Source organism: Tenrec ecaudatus, chromosome X (assembly GCF_050624435.1).
Source record: "Tenrec ecaudatus isolate mTenEca1 chromosome X, mTenEca1.hap1, whole genome shotgun sequence".
Lineage (NCBI taxonomy): Eukaryota > Metazoa > Chordata > Mammalia > Afrosoricida > Tenrecidae > Tenrec > Tenrec ecaudatus.
Window position 1 is genome coordinate 49,708,357 of NC_134548.1, and position 16,706 is coordinate 49,725,062.

At 39.7% G+C, this 16,706-nt stretch overlaps 1 protein-coding gene across 1 annotated transcript in view; it reads right to left on the reverse strand.

The window, feature by feature from the left end:
- Window positions 1-768: 768 nt before the first annotated feature.
- Window positions 769-16,706, reverse strand: part of EFHC2 (EF-hand domain containing 2) — a 168,573-nt gene continuing 152,635 nt past the window's right edge. The window contains exon 15 of the mRNA XM_075539326.1: window positions 769-792. Within this exon, the coding sequence (XP_075395441.1) occupies window positions 769-792 (24 nt within the window). The remainder of the gene's footprint in view (window positions 793-16,706) is intronic.

The following is a 16,706-nucleotide window of genomic DNA, read 5'->3' on the forward strand; positions in this document are numbered from 1 at the left end:
AATTGCAAACACAAACATATATTCCTAAGCTAACAAGCTGGTTTCTGATATAAAAAGGGCCTTCAAAGGTATAAACACTATAAATGTTTCCATTTCTCTCCTAAATTTTCATGTTTGTGTGTTTGCGGGTTACCTTTTTGTCCTATTCCTTAACTAGCTTCTGGAAATAAATATCTTTACTCTTGAAAGAAGTTTAAAAAATACTTTGATGAGGTAGGTTGCTACAAAACTTAATTATATAAGTAATAACCATTTGTCAAGAGGATTTAAAAAATGCTGAATAGAACCACAAGATCTCACTCTGATATAATTTTATTTTCTATTGTCACACACAGCTACCAGAATTCATTTACTTTTGATGTTGGAATGAATCAAATTTTATAAATGGAAAATTATCATAAGATTATTTGGTATTAATAAATCAGACATCTAATAAAAATGCAAGACATTTCTTCAAATGGCATTTTTAATAGTGCCAGTACATCAGCAATATAAAATGATGTTTTAAAAATCTAAAGTGACAAAAAGAAGATTAATTGTGGCTTATGGATTTCAATTCAGTATGAATCTTGTTTCCTTTTGGCATTTAATGAAAATGTATCTACTAAAATAAACTTGGCAAAATTAGAGTAGTAAATCAAAGAAAGTTGCCCCAAAGTTCCATGGTTAATCGTCCTCCAAGCCAAACACATCCTTTAAAAGGGGTATGTAGCTAATGTATCTCACAGGAACTGGTGACGGTGACCCCATCCAAACATCTTCCGTTTTCTATGGGATAAAACAAGGATGGTTCTCATTAGAGCTCATTCCAAAGTACAGTTTTGTAAATGCAACATCAAGTTGTTCTTATTGTAGGTAAAGTGCTTAGCTTCAAAGCTGACTTTTGCACGGTCCACTTCACAGGATCATAAGACCTTAGCGCAGATATCCTTGTTCTTGATAGTTCTTTCCCTCGGCTGCAGCTACACATCAGCACCCATCACCACAGGGCTTGACAGTACCTTCCACTGGAGGACTAAGAGGAATCTTCTAGAAATGGTTAGAAACTGATTGTGGTAGCTATTGTACATTGCTACTTGATGTGATGGAACTATGGGATGCTATGATATCTATAATAGCTCCCAATGAAATAATTAATTAGTCAAAAAAAAAAAAGAGTGAATCTTCTTTCCCCTTTTGACATGGGCTTAGCCATGTGACCGGTTCTGGCCAATGTCATGTTAGAAGGTAAAGTATAAACAGAAGCGCTAACATGCAGGCATGCCTTGGCTCGACCTCTGAAATCACCATGAGAAGAACATGTCCCAGGTTGCTGCTTGTTCCAGATGACACAGGAGAGTCCAGCTGGACTCTTGCTAACCTATGAGCCCATGAACAAGAAAAGCAACTGTTGTTGTGACCCTCGGCAATCAGAGGGGTTATTTGTTGGGCAGCGTACTACAACACTAGCTGGTCTATACTTGATTAAATAAAAACTCAATTTTAAAAATTCAACCTCCATCAACCTGACAGTGTAAGAGCACTGGATCCCTTACATTCAGCTTTGGGGAATAGGTTACACACACATATAGCTCCACTCAGACACGCATGGGGTCACGATTAGTTGGAACCAACTTGAAGGCATCTTGGAAGGAAGTTCTGGACATCTACTTCCCAAAAATTAGCCACTCAGAACCTGATAGAGCACAGTGTTACTTTGAGACACACAAGGTTACCGTGAGAGACTTTACTCAACGACAACTGGTGGTATCTTTGTCTAATATTTCTAAGAAATATGAAAATCTATACAGTTAAAATATTCTTTGTCTCTACTGATGTTTTAGTCATCCTACACTCTAAAATGCAAACAAACCCCAGGATCCTATTGGTTTCCTAGTAGGGCATATAAGTCCTAAGTGGAAATGATAGCACCATAATTTTACAAGTGGGGTGTTCATCCACAGTGTTCATCAGTTACATTCTCATTTCAGAAGAGGATGTACCTGCTGTGTATCTGTTAAAGAAAGCCCCAATGACAGTGCACATTCAAATTTGAACTATGAATGTATAGCAGGTACTGTCTGCATCCTTCTCTGTCCTCTCACCCATTCTGCTTTAGGGCACCCCAGCCTACTTTCCAACCACGAGACCTTGCCTTCTTTCACCTGCAGTCTTTTCGTTGGCCAGCTGTGACTTTCCCTGTGACAAGCCACAAGTGCCTGGGAATTCATTTCTTTCCCCAGATTCAAGTGCAGCCATGACCCGATGAACAAAAGGGAGTTGGTGAATGAATCCCGCAGCTCCCCTGTACTGTGGGTATGTGTCGGCCACTTGATCCCAGTGTTTCACCAGTCACCCGCAGCTGTAACTGGGTAGACAAGACATCATTCCTAGCTTTCTAGGAGTTCCTGGATACCAGAAATGGTTAAGGTGCTCAGCTGTGAACTGAAAGGTCGGTAGTTAAGAGACTATTCTAGAGGCACCAAGGCCTAGAGATCAACTTCTGAGAAAGCAGCAACTGAACACGGGAGCACAATTCCATGTTGTGCTCCGTGAGTCTGACACGATTCCAAGGCAACTGGTTTTAATCGCTTCCTGCTCTTTTCTGCTTTTCACTCCTCACTCCCTGTCAGGCCGTTCCCTTTACTTTCTTCTAGAACACTATTGACATGCTAATCTGTTTTTTAAAACTCAAACTCATTGCCATGGAGTTGATGCTGACTTCTCCGGAAGGCAAGTTAAGACAATGCAATTTTACATTTTCACACTTTTTAAAATCATTCATAAAATGTCTATGGAGACCATAGGGCAAGCAGCTTGCTGAAAAAGCACTTTCTTGCCAAACCATGGACTCAAGAGGCAGTATCAAAATTTCAAATTGAAACTCATCTTAATTTGGAATTAATTATGTGTGCCACTTACCATTCTCTAGAAGGATAAAGAACTAGGAACGGCACAGTAAAAATCCACAATGATACACAATCATGATTCCAAAGTGGCTAGGAGCCTGACTCAACAAGAGGGCTGAAGATACCTTTCAAGCAGGCGGCACTAGAGCCACTTAAGTGGTCACAAGTTAGTCATAAATTACTTGTTCCACAATGGTGAAAAACATAGCTGTGGGTTTGTGAAATTACACCCTTTTGAAATGGGAAGTGAAGATGGCATTGGATTAAAAAAACCAATAAATAGCAGCGGCCTAGGAAGGAAAAAAAAAACCCAAAACAACTGTGTGAGATAATGGGGCCTGGATTTACGGACTTTTGACATTTTTAAAAGAAAATTTAATTGGATTGTCTCTTACTTTAAAATTTTCTACTGTCTCCAGATTCATGAGGGGGAAAGATTGGGTGCCAATTAAATTCCATGCTTCACTGAAACAAGGTTATTTTTATTTCTCCCAAATGTAAGACTCACGGAGTAACATTTGTGATTTTACCACATTATTCTCCATACTTGCTTGGAGTTGAAATAAACGTTTCCGTGGGAAATTTCTATGAATTTGTAGAAAAATCCAGTGGTGGGCTATAAAATGAAAATTGTGGGTTTCTTCCTTTTAGTAAGACTGTTTGCCTTTGAATCAGGCTAATGTGACCTTAGCAATCATCAAATTAGGCTGTCAAGACAGTCTTAAGTAGTATGAAAATTTAAAAAACCTCTTTGAATTTGGCTAATTGAAATTAATTTTAGGAAGTGAACTCTGTCAATGTTTCTTGAGATAATCAAAGGCATTTTTAGAACATAAGATACAGCTCATTATATTTCTACCCATTTCTGTCTCTATAGTAAAGCCAATATTTCACAATCATTTATTTCCCTTTGTACTAGGCAAAGCCATCATCAATGGTGCTGTCCTGTGTGTGTGATTATAGCTGAAAGCACACACACAGATTCTAGCAAGTTCCCTTTTCTCAAAACTGTACTATGGATAAGGAAAGTTTTCAAGGAGACATAGAGTTCGTGTGCTTTAGTGATTTTATATGTGTACGATTCAATTATATGTCACCTTTTGTCATTTGAAATCAAAACGGATTCCAACAGCATCTTGTCCTACTAGGACAAGTTTCGTGCTTTCTTGATCGTCTCCATCACCTTATATGCACGTGAAAGTTGGACACTGAAAAAGTTAGGGAGAAGAACTGATGCATTTGAAATGGGTTGGCAAAGAATATTGAAATTACTGTGGCCTGGCAGAAGAACAAACAACTCAGTCTTAAAAGAAATACAGTAAGAGTGTTCCTGAGAGGAAAGGGCGACAAGGCTGCAACTCACTTTGGACATATCATTAAAGAGCAATCACTTGAAAAAAGAACATCGTGTTTGGTAACGTCGAGGGAGAACCAAAACAAAGGAAACCCTCCATGAAACAGAGTCGTTCAGTGACAATGAACTCAAATATCTGAGTGACAATAAAGCTAGAGCAATACTCAGAAACATTTCGTTCTATTACGCAGAAGACTGAGATGAGGTGGAACCAATTCGATGGCAACTAACAACATTGCTATGTATTTACCAGCTATCTGTTAAAGTTCATGAAAATGATTAGCAACCTTTTGTCAAATGTTGACTTCAACCACAAATATTAATAATTACTTGGCTTATTTAAAGTGTTGGCAACAGCCCTGATTATATAATCCTTATTTAACTTTCAAGATTAAGCTGATCTTAGTGTCCTTTCCAAAAACTGAGGATGATACACAATGTTACCAGGACAATAATATATCACCGGGTATTCTATTATCTAAATATTAAAAAGAGAGCCTCAACAAGTAGGGTCCCCAAATATGTTCATCCTAAGGTATACTCAAGTGTTGCTACTTCCCACTGTCAAGGCTATATATAATTCCACTGTGACTAGAGAGAGCTTTCTGAGCCAATGGCTAATGCTTCTGCAGATACAGTACTCATAAAAGGAAGCTACAATTTCTGAAAAGTGTCAAAAGAGAAGACATTAGTCACACACAGTATACGTTAAAAGGTTTACATATGAACTGATTTCATGTAATTTTCTAAAACATGGCTTCTGAGGTTATCTAGGCAGGCTCTAAACCAGGAGCCCTATTTTAGCCAGTTTTCCGGCTACCATCTGTGAACAAACACAATAGAATGAAAATGGGGTCTCAAGGATGTGACAGTGCCAGGACGACATGCTGAGACCATAGATGGTCACATAATGGAGTGAGAGTGAAATTACAATCCAGATGGTTCCCCCAGGCTGTAGTCGGGCCAAGACAGAAGCAGCCAAGGGAGCCCCTAGGGAATCCTGGCTACAGGTCACAGCCAATAGTCATGATGGGTGACAGTCGGCCTTTCTCCATCCACTTAGGAAAACTCTCTCTTAACATCAGGCAGCAGAATGAATAAAAGCTAAACTAGTCACAGCTGTTGTTGTTGTTAGGTGCTATTGAGTCAGTCGTAACACATAGGGACCCTATGCACAACAGAACGAAACACTGCATGGTCCTGTGACATCCCTATAATTGCTCCTATGCCTGAGCCCCTGGTTATAGGCAAGGTATCAATCTAGCTTGGGAGGGTCTTACTCTTTTTTGCTGCTCCTTCACTTTACCAACCATGATGTCCTTCTCCAGAAATTGATCTCTCTTGACAATATGTCCAAAGTAAGATGTAAGATGAAGTCTTGTCATCCTTGCCTTTTATATTGATGCAGACATAATTTTGCAAACCAAGAGCTGCTAATGTGGATCTGGCCTTATATCCTGGTTTGGGGGTTTGTTCCCTTAAGCCCAAATCCCTTCTAGTAACAGACTCTGATGAACTATTCTCCACTTACCCCTTAATATCCCTTCTCTATCCCTTTCTCCCAGGCTTCAGCCCCGAGGACACTGCCTCAGGTTTGCATCATTCCATAAAGAGCTTTGCTTTTAGGCTTCTAGGTGACTTCAGCCAGTGGGAGGCAGCAGCAGGAGTTGGGAAAACACGAGGAAGTGAGAAGTCCAGATATTTTTTCCACTCTCCCTTTGTGTGTTCTCCCTGCTGGATGAAGGTGTGGCAGTGGTGTTAGGGAGGTAGTCTTCTACCTGCTGCCCTAGTTCCAGCTGCCAGGGCTTCAGTAACACCTGGCCCTCCAGGTTCAGTGTAGTAAAGACTTCCCACTCCTGCTGGCCTCAGTGAGTGCTCCACCTCATGATTGGTCCCTTAATGCTACCCACTCCTCTGTCAATGGTCCCTTCATAAAATCCATGTACATGACCCTGAATGGCTTTCTCTGCTGAAACTTCACTATTCTAGAGATTTATCCTGCTCTATTCTCTTGCTGAGACTGAAGACTTGGTTTAAGACGGCTAATCTGCTCCTTGCCAACTTCTGGATCCCTCTTCTGCTCCCTATCATGGAGGGACTTCCTGATGGAACTCCCTTATGAAACTCCTCTAGGCTTTCCATCCCATATCTTATATCTCAGAGCATCCCTTCACTCAGCCTCTGCTAGGCTGAAGTCAGTGGCCCAGCTTCAAAAGTGTGGCTCTTCCCTCTGCTCTCCAAGCACTGTAGTTAATAGGGCTAAGGCCAAGAATGTGTCCCTTATCCCCATCAATGACAGTCACCCTATCCATTAACACTGATGCACACATAACTTGTGTTGAAACTGGTACTGTGACCTACTTAGAAGTCCTTGTTCATTTTTTACTAAGACCCCAGTTAGGGAAGAGATTCTACTGAAGGAAAAAATTCCATCTAGGGTTAAAAACACCCAAGTTCTAAGTGATAACTGGAGGTGGCAACTTCTGGAGAGTTGTCCAAGTCATATTTGGAAATTTAGCCAGAGTAAGATTCTATACGTAATATGCTGGAGGAAGCAAGCTACCAAAACTCTACCTAACTCATGACTTGGGTCATGAGCTCAGCCTTTCCCTCCTGGTTCTTAGTAACATGTTAATCTCATTCTTCACAATTGAAGAGTGGTGTAGTAGGAGTATAGATTTCACCATCTGAAGGGTTGTGGGGAGGAAATGAGCCAGTCAGGGTGCAGGGTAGCAATGATGAAACATATAACTTTCTTCTAGTTCTTAAATGCTCACCCCCCACTCTCATGATCCCAATTCTACCTTACAAATCTGGCTAGACCAGAGGGTGTACATTGGTACAGATAGCAACTGGAAACACAGGGATTCCAGGACAGATGATCCCTTTAGGACCAGTGGTGAGAGTGGCGATGCCTGGAGGGTGGAGGGAATGTGGGGTAGAAAAGGGGAACTGATTACAAGAATCTACGTATAGCCTCCTCCCTGGGGGATGGACAGCAGAGAAGAGGGTGGGGGGAGATGTCAGACATGTAACATATGACAAAATAATAATAATTTATGAATGATGAAGGGTTTATGAGGTAGGGGGAGTGGGGAGGGAAGGGGAAAATAAGCAGCCAACATTAAAGGCTCAAGTAGAAGCAAATGTTTTGAGAATGATGACAGCAACAAATGTACAAATGTGCTTGACACAATGGATGGATGTATGGTTTGTGATACGAATTGTACAAGCTCCAAATATAATGATTTAAACAAATTTTAAAAATCACCACCTGACCTTTGGATGTAGCAGACTCCCTCAAAGTGGTGATCCCCAAAGGTCTAGGTGATATGTTTTCTCTGTCTAACTAGGGTATAGTGATTTACACATCTGGTCTGAGCTCTCCATGGCCACTTTTGGCAATAATGACTCTCCTCTCTGAGAATCATGGCTCAGCAAAATTGACACATAACTACCAATGTTAATCTCCCCTTGCATCTTGGTGTTTTTTACTGCCATATATGCAATATTAACGAGCAATATTGTTGGCTAGTTGACTTTTTACTATTATCAAAAATGCAAAATGTTAGATAGCTACTAAGTGTGGAATAGGTATATACCATTTGACTAAGAAATTTTACTGTGGAGCATCCTGTATATGGAAAAGGCACAGAAAGACTAAATTATAAAATTGTTTACTGCAATATCATTTCACAGACAAAAATATAGAAATATATAGAGATTTTAAAAGGGGTGACTAAAAGAGTCACAGTCTCAGAAACCTACAGGAGCTGTTCTACCCTGTCCTACAGAGTCCCTATGAGTCAGCATTGACTCAATGGTAGTGAGTTTCTTTTTTGTTTGTTTGTCTACATTATAGTTATTTTTTAATCCTTTTATTGGGTCCCGTACAATTCTCATCACAATCAAAACATACATATTCATATGGTACATATTCAATTGGTTACACACAAATGGATCTCTTTATAATTTTTAAAATATATTTTAAAACAGTGCTTATAAAAATTTTTAAAAAGAACAAGTTGCAGAGTCTCTTCTGACATCTATGTTGATATTTTCTTTATTGCCTGTTTCATGAAGTGCCCTTTAGCTATTGTCATGAAATGATGTTCCTGATGTCCTCCCACAGCTTATCAGGGCTTCTGTTATTAGTGTTCAGTGCACCAAGTATTTAGATGTTATTAGTGTTCAGTACACCAAATCTTTAGATGTTATTAGTGTTCAGTGCACCAAATCTTTAGATGTTCTCAAAATTAAGGTGGTATAGATTCAAGGTCTTATTTTTGCTCTCATGGACTTGTTTTCATTTTCTTCAGCTTTAGCCTGAACTTACATATGAGCAATTGATGGTCTGCTCCACAGCCAGCTCTGGGCCTGGTTTCAGCTGCTGATAGTGTGTTTCTCCATCATCTCTTCCCACAGATGTCGTCAATTTGATTTGCGTGTATTCTCTCTGGAATACTCCATGTATATAGTTGCCTTTTGTGTTGTTGAAAACGGTATTTGCTAGGAAGAAGTCATTAGCCTTGCAAAGTTCTATCATGAGTTCTTCTACTTCATTGCTATCACTAAGTCCATATTTTCCAAATACTGTTCCTTCCTCTGCTTCCAACGTTTGTATTCCAATGATCAGTAAGTATCAGTGCATCTTGATAGCGTGCTTGATTAAAAGTCATTGGTAGAATCCTTCAATTTCTTTACCGCCATTTCTTTTGGTTGGTGCATACATTCTAATAATAGTTGTAGTGATTGGATTTTCTTGAATGTGAATGGATATTATCCTATCACAAACCGTATTGTACTTCAGGATTGATCTTGCAATGTTCTTTTTGACAATGAATGTCATGCCATTCCTCTTGATAGTATTATTTACAGCATTGTAAATCATATGATTTTCTCATTGAAAATGGTCAATATCAGTTCATTTCAGCTCACTAAAGGCTAGGCTATTGATCTATATTGATCCACTTCATTTTTTGATGACTTCCAATTTTCCTAGACCTACACTTTGCACATTCTAAGTTCCAATCATTAGCAGATTTTCCCAGCTGTTTCTTCTTAGCCTGTAAGTCAATGAAAATCCTGAAGGCTACACTCCCACAGGCTTTATCCAACGAACGCCGCCATGGTTGACTTAACTGAGAAATCAGCTCCTCCTCAGTCATATTTTGAGTGCATTCTGACCAAAGGGACTCAAGTTACAGCACTACCTCTGACAATGTTCTGCTTCTATTCATTAGGCTTTCTGTATATGACAATGTTATGGAGCTACATATAAGGTTTTCAATGACAATTACCACCACTTGTCTGTCACCACTACTTGTCTATCAGTTTGTGGGTTGCTTGTGAGGCTGGAAGGTTGCTTGTGAGGCTTGTAGGTTGCTGTGAGGCTGGAAGCTATGTCTCTGGCATTTCAAATGCCAGCAGGGTCACCCAAAGTGAACAGGTTTCAGGGGACCTTTCAGACTAAGAACAGACAATAAAGAAAGAATAGCTTAGGTCTATAAATTCTTAGGAGGAATTTTCCATGGTGCACTATTAAGACAAATGCATTAGTATGATTAGAAATCTATACCATAAATCTGGAGCCTCCAGTACACAGGTATAAATAGGATTCTATGAGTATGGAGACACATTGAACACTATGAGAGTAGACCTGATAACTCAAGGGATGATATCAACATCATACATGAAGAAATGTTATTTAAAACATGAAAGAGGAAAAGGCTAAAGTGACTGTCAAAACAGATTTTGAAAATTACTCTTGAATGTAGAGTAACTAAACCAAAGAAATGGAAGAAATGATTAAACAAAAGAGCAGTACTCAAACTTTCAATGGGCTCCTTGCACAAAGTAGAGTGTTACAGTAAAATGTGTAAAGATCTGCTGTTCGAAAGCAAAAACAAAACATACTCAGCTGAATGAAGTCACAATAAACTTCAAGCCTCTCGATGCAATATGGGAAGGCTGCATGGGAGAACTACAGAATGATGCAGAAGGCACCAAAAGAAGATGGAAGAAATGTAGTCAGTGTCTCAAAAATAATTGGTCAACATGATACCATTTTAGCCAAAGCTAGTGAAGGAAGAAATCCAAGCTGCACTGAAGGTATTAGCCAAAAATAAGGTTCCAGAAATTGGCAGAATACCAATAAAAATCTTTTAACAAGTGAATGAAGCATTAGAACCACTCACTCACCTAAACCATGAAATATTGAAGACTGCTAGCTGGCCAATCCTGTGGAAGAAATTCAAATGTGTGCCCATTCCAAAGAAAGGTGACTCGCGACAGAAACTTCCTCTCAGGCTTTTAAAATCTTGTTGTCAATCATTTCTTTCTTACTCTTCATTTTTATCTTTGTGTTATTGTTATTTTATTCTGTTTATTTTTGTTTTTTTTATTGTTTCTTTTACATCTCCCAGTTTATGAAGCACAGAGGAATGGATGCACAGAGACAATAACTGCTGCAATGGTTTATATGGGGGTGAGGTGAGCAGAATTGGGGAGCAACAATGAAAGCAGGAGGGGGGAGGAAACCCTAGAACTGATTGTGAAGAGGAATATAAACTCTTAAAAAAGTAACTTAATTATGGAAGTGTATGATATGTGAATTTTATATCAAGAACACTACTAAAAAAATAATAATAAAGAAATAAAAGTTGAGAATGGTTACCATGGGGGAAGGAGAAGAATTTTTGCTTAGGGGCCATTGAGTTTATGTTAATGGTAGTATAATAATTTGGAAAAGGATATTATTAATGATTCTATAACACGAAGAGTACAATCAATGGCACTCAACTATAAATGTAGACGTTGTCAAATTGGAGAATATAATGTTTTGTAAATTTTTGCCACAATTAAGATAATTATTACACAAATAACAATGAATACAAAGAAGAAGAAAATGTTCTAAAATTGATTGTACAACTCTTCTTGATATGATTGAGCTGTTGAATTATATGATATGTAGAAGTACCTATAAAACTGTTAAAAAAATTTTTAAAAAGCAGACCAATGGAAAAAAGCAGACCAATGGGGGAAAAAACCCAGTAATAAAAACATCAGCATACAAACAACTGTTTTTTATAGGGGCCCAAAAAAAATCTCAAATGGGAAGCAATGGCTCTCTTCAATAAGTGATGGTGGAAAAAAATGGATACCTACCTGCAGAAAAATGAAGCAAGACCCTTACCTCACTCCATGCACAAGAATAAACTCAAGGTGCATAACAGACCTTGAGGTAAAACCCCAAACTATTATGGCCATTAATGAGGGAATTGGGATAAACCTGAGAACCTTGGCGCAGGGAATACATTGGCTGCCGAAAATAGGGAAGGATACAAATACAGAGGAGTCACAAATTGACAAGTGGAATATACTGAAGATAAAACACCGGTGTACATCGAAAGAATTCACCAAGAGAGTAATAAGAGAGCTCACACACTGGGAAAACATCTTTAGCAATGACACATCAGACAAAGCCCTTATTACTTAAATCTACAATACTTTGCAAGCTTACCATAATAAAAAATAACAGTCACTAAGGAGGTGGGGAAAAGACCTGAACAGAAGTTTCACAAGGGCAGAAATTCAAATTGCCAATAAATATATGAGAAATGTTGCAGATCTCTATCTACAAGAGAAATACAAATTAAAACAGCTATGAGATACCACCTAACACCCTCAAAGATATCCCAGTTAAAAGAAATCAGAAAGCAAGACGTGTTGGAGGGGCTGTGGTGAGATAGGAATGCTTGTCCACCACTGGTGGACCTGCAGGTATATACAGGCATTATGGAAATTGAATTTAGTAATATCTAAAATAGATGGAAATCGAGCTACCATATGACCCAGCAATCCCCCTATTGGGCATATACCCAGAAGAGGCAAGCAACAAACCATAGTCAAACATCTGTGCTCCAATGTTCATCGCGGCACAGTTCACAATTGCAAGGAGTCGGAAACAACCCAAATTTCCCTCAACAAACAAACAGATCAAAAAAATGTGGTACATACATACAATGGAGTACCTCGCATCCCTAAAATGCAGCAATGAATACATGAGCACATTGCTGCATGGGAAGAACTTAAGGAAATCATGCTAAGCAAAGTAAGCCAAGCACAAAAGAACAAGTGTAACATGAGTCCACTGAGGTAAGCTTAAAAAATGTGGGGCATAGGGAAAAAGCTACTCTATACATACATCCATGGGGTGAGGTCCAGGTACTATTGCAGGGGCCAGACCCAATCCAGGGATACCTACGGCAGTCAACCAAATAGATAAGGGAAAGAAAGAGAGAGAGAAAAAAGACATGGGAAGGGGGGGAGCAGGGCACTAATCTACCCAAGGACAGGGTTATTGTCTATATCTCCACGGGAGAGGGAGAGAGAGACCAGGCTAAAACCCGATGCACTAAGATGTGAATACAACACACCGACATGCACAAGGGAATCAATAGAGAGGTCTACAGGGCCGGCCCCAATCCCAGCTATGTGGAAACCCCCTGTACACATCCCCCCGAAGAATGCACCTCAGATGACAGCACTGAAGCTACAGCTTGGGGAAAGGGGCACGTCTGCTTAGAGCACATAGGAGAAACAAAGAGGGACGAAGTGGAAGGGGAACACATCCTGGCCCACCAAGCCCTGAGGACAATATCCCTGCTCAGAGCAGACAATGCACAGAGAGCACCATAAGACTGGCTCCACCACAAGACACAATGTCCCTCATTGAACCATAGCACTATGGGAGACAGCACTGGAGAGAGTGCAGGAACTGTGCCTATAATGACCTTATCATATTGGGACAAAACACAAAGGGAATGCAACAGAATAGCAAGGGGAGCAAATCGATGAAGTCCCTGGGGAATACCAAAAATAGGCTTTGGAGACAGAATATAATACCCCATCACACTTCACCGAAAAAACTCATAAAGGCCAACAAACAGACCTTGAACTATTTATAGGCTTTTTCAATTTGTCAGTGGCTTTATTTTTATGTTGTTATTTTGTTTTTGGCTTTTTGTTGCTGGTGGTTTTGACTTCCTTTGTTGTTTTGTTTGGCTTTGCCTGGTTTTTGCACTTATTAATGTCTCTACATATCTATTTAGATAAGATAGATGGGATAAACAATTCGGAGACGAAAAGAACATGACCAATGTTTCCTGGGGTATATGGGAGAAGGGGAGGTGGGAGAAAGGAAGGGGGGGAGGCCAGAAACCAACCCAGGGACAAAGGTACAACAAGTGAACTAAAATCAATGGAGAGATGGGTGTAGGGTGCCTAGTGGGGCTTAATCAAGGTCAATGTAGCAGCAAGGAATTATTAAACCTGAATGAAGGTTGAACATGATGGTGGGACAAGAAGAAAATAAAAGGAAATAGAGGAATGAACCAGGAGGCAAAGGACATTTATAGAGTTCTAAATACAGGCAGGTACATATGTAAATGTATCTATATATAACGAGAGGAGAATAGATCTATGTACTTATATCTATAGGTTAAGAAATAAGGATGCCGATGGACATTGGGCCTTGACTTAAGTACTCCCTCAAACAAGAACACTTTGTTCTAATAATCCAGCACTCTGTGGTGCTCACCTTCCCGACACAATCACTGAAGACAAAATGGGTGCATAAGCAAATGTGGTGAAGAAAACTGATGGTGCTTTCAAAAGATATAGTGTCTGGGGTCTTAAAGGCTTGAAGATAAACAAGCGGCCATCTAGCTCAGAAGCAACAAAGCCCACATGGAAGAAGCATACCAGCTTGTGTGATCATGAGGTGTCAGTGGGATCAGGTATCAGGCATCAAAAACCCAGAACGAAATCATTCCCAATGTGAATGGGTGGGGTGGAGGTGTGGAGTAGAGACCCAAAGCCCATCTGTAGACAACTGGACATCCTCCCACAGAAGGGTCACAAGGAAGAGATGAGCAAGTCAGGGTTCAGTATAGCACCAATGAAACACACAACTTTCCTCTAGATTTTTAATGCTTCCTTCCCCCCATTATCATGACCGCAATTGTACCTTACAAATTGGATTAGACCAGAACATGCACACTGCTACAGGTAACAGCCCACAACACAGGGAATTCAGGATAGATAAACCCCTCAGGGTCAACAATGAGAATAGAGATACCAGGAGGATAAGGGGAAGGTGAGGGGAGAAAGGGGGAATTGATCACAAGGATCGACATATAACCTCCTCCCAGGGGGACAAACAACAGAAAAGTGGGTAGCAGGTGACAGAGAGCAATTTAAGATATGAAAATAATAATCTATAACTTATCAAGGGTTCATGAGGGAGGGCAGGGTAAAAAGAAGGTACCTGATGTCAATGGCTCAAGTAGAAAGAAAATGCTTTGAAAATGATGATGGCAGCATATGTACAAAATATGCTTGACACAATAGCTGAATGTATGGATTGTGTAGGAGCCCCCAATAAAAGCATTTAATAAAAATTAACTGTTAAAAAGATAAACTACACATTAGCATAGAGAGCATCCAACAGAATGCATAAATTAACACATATCATTAATATCACATACATATAAAATTTCGCTGAAGAACATCAGAAAGATGTCTATTTGTGTTTTATTGACTAGGTAAAGATATTCACCTGTGCGGATCATAATAAACTATAGATAGCACTTTGAAAAATGAAATTCCAGAGCACTTCATTGTGCTCACACAGAATCTGCGCATGGACCAAGAGCCAGAAATGTGAAGAGAAAAATGAAACCCTGCATGGTTCAAAATCAGGAAATGTGATAATAGTTGTGTGAGCTCCCAATAAAATGGTTTTTTTAATCAGAAAATGTGTCCATCAGGGCTGTATCCTCTATCCATACTTATTCAACTGGTATGCTGAGAAATTAATCTGAGAAGATGGACTATGTGAAAAAGAATGAGGCATTGGGATTAGAGGAGGGCTCATTAACCTGCAATATCCATATAGCATAACCTTGCTTACTGTAATCCAGGAGGACTTGAAGCACTTGCTGATGAAGCTCAAGGACTTCATCCTTCAGTACGAATTGTAACTCAATGTAAAAAAAAAAAAAACCAGTATTCTCACAACTGGACCAACAGGCAAAATAATGATAAATGGAGACAAGATTGAAGTTTTCAAGGATTTCATTTTGTTTGGATCCACACCAATCAAATTTCATGGAAGCAAGAGTCAAATGACAATGCACTGGGAAAACTGCACAAGATTTCTTTAAAGTGTTGAAGAACACAAATGTCACTTTGAAGACCGTGGTGCACCTAGCACAAGATATGGCATTTCCAGTTGCCTCATATGCATGTGAAAGTTGGACAGTGAATAATGAAAACTACAGAAGAATTAATGCATTTGAAACAAGGTGTTGATGAAAAATACTCAAAGTACTGTGGATTTTCAGAAGAACAACAAAATAGCTGTCTTGGAAAAAGTATAGCCAAGATGCTCCTTAGAAGTGAGAATGGGGCAGGTTCCTGTCGTATGGACTTTGGCCCAGTTATTTGGGGAGAGCAGTCCTTGGAGAAGGACCTCATGTTTGGTAGAGGGTCAGCAAAACGAAGACCCTCAAGAAGATGGATCGACACAGTAGCCGCTCAAACACAACAAGCTCAACCTTAACAACAATTGTGAGGACGGGACAAGACAGAACAATGTTTAATCTGTTGTACTTTTCTGGAGCTGATTAATATCCATAAGCAATTAATACCTTTGGGTAGTGGATTGGGTGGAATGAAGGAAGAAAAGAAGTAAACTGCAAGGAAATAAAAAACCAACAAAGGCTGTTGCTAATTGCCAAAAACAAGCATGCCAAGATCCCATGGGAAGTAGAGGATATATGCAGACTATAATTTGAGAAAAGTTTAATAAAATATCTCTTTACAAAATTCAGTCATGTTCAGGAAAACAAACAAGGTCTCCTGCAGTTCTCCAAGGGTTTTACGAGCAGAAAACCCTTACTTAAGACTGAGGGGAACCCGGACCTACAAAGGACAGCTGTAAGCAGAGAACCTACAGACAGGAGTTATGGGCACTGGTAGGAAGAGGGAGTCAGTGTACTGCCTGTCCGAGAAGGAAATGTTTTATTTCTCCTTTTGTTCTGCTGCTGGTGCATCTCATTATTCAACCTAACTGGAAACTACTGGGGTAAGAGAAGCCATTGATGCAGTGTATAAAGGTCAGTTGCCCAGGCCTCAGAACAGGGCAGAAAAGGGTCTAGATTAGTCCTAATGTAGGGGTGGGGAACTTTTTTTTCTGAAAACAGCTATTTAGATATTTATAACATCACCCACAGGCCAATCTGGTCAAACATTTAATCAAATCACCTCTAATGTGATATCCAGGACAAAGATGAGGCTTTCTACTGTCTTGTAAAACTCACAGGGGCAGCTCTCCCCTGTCCTACAGGATGGCTCTCTGAGCCAGAATTGACTTGATGGCAGAGAATGAGAACGTGCTG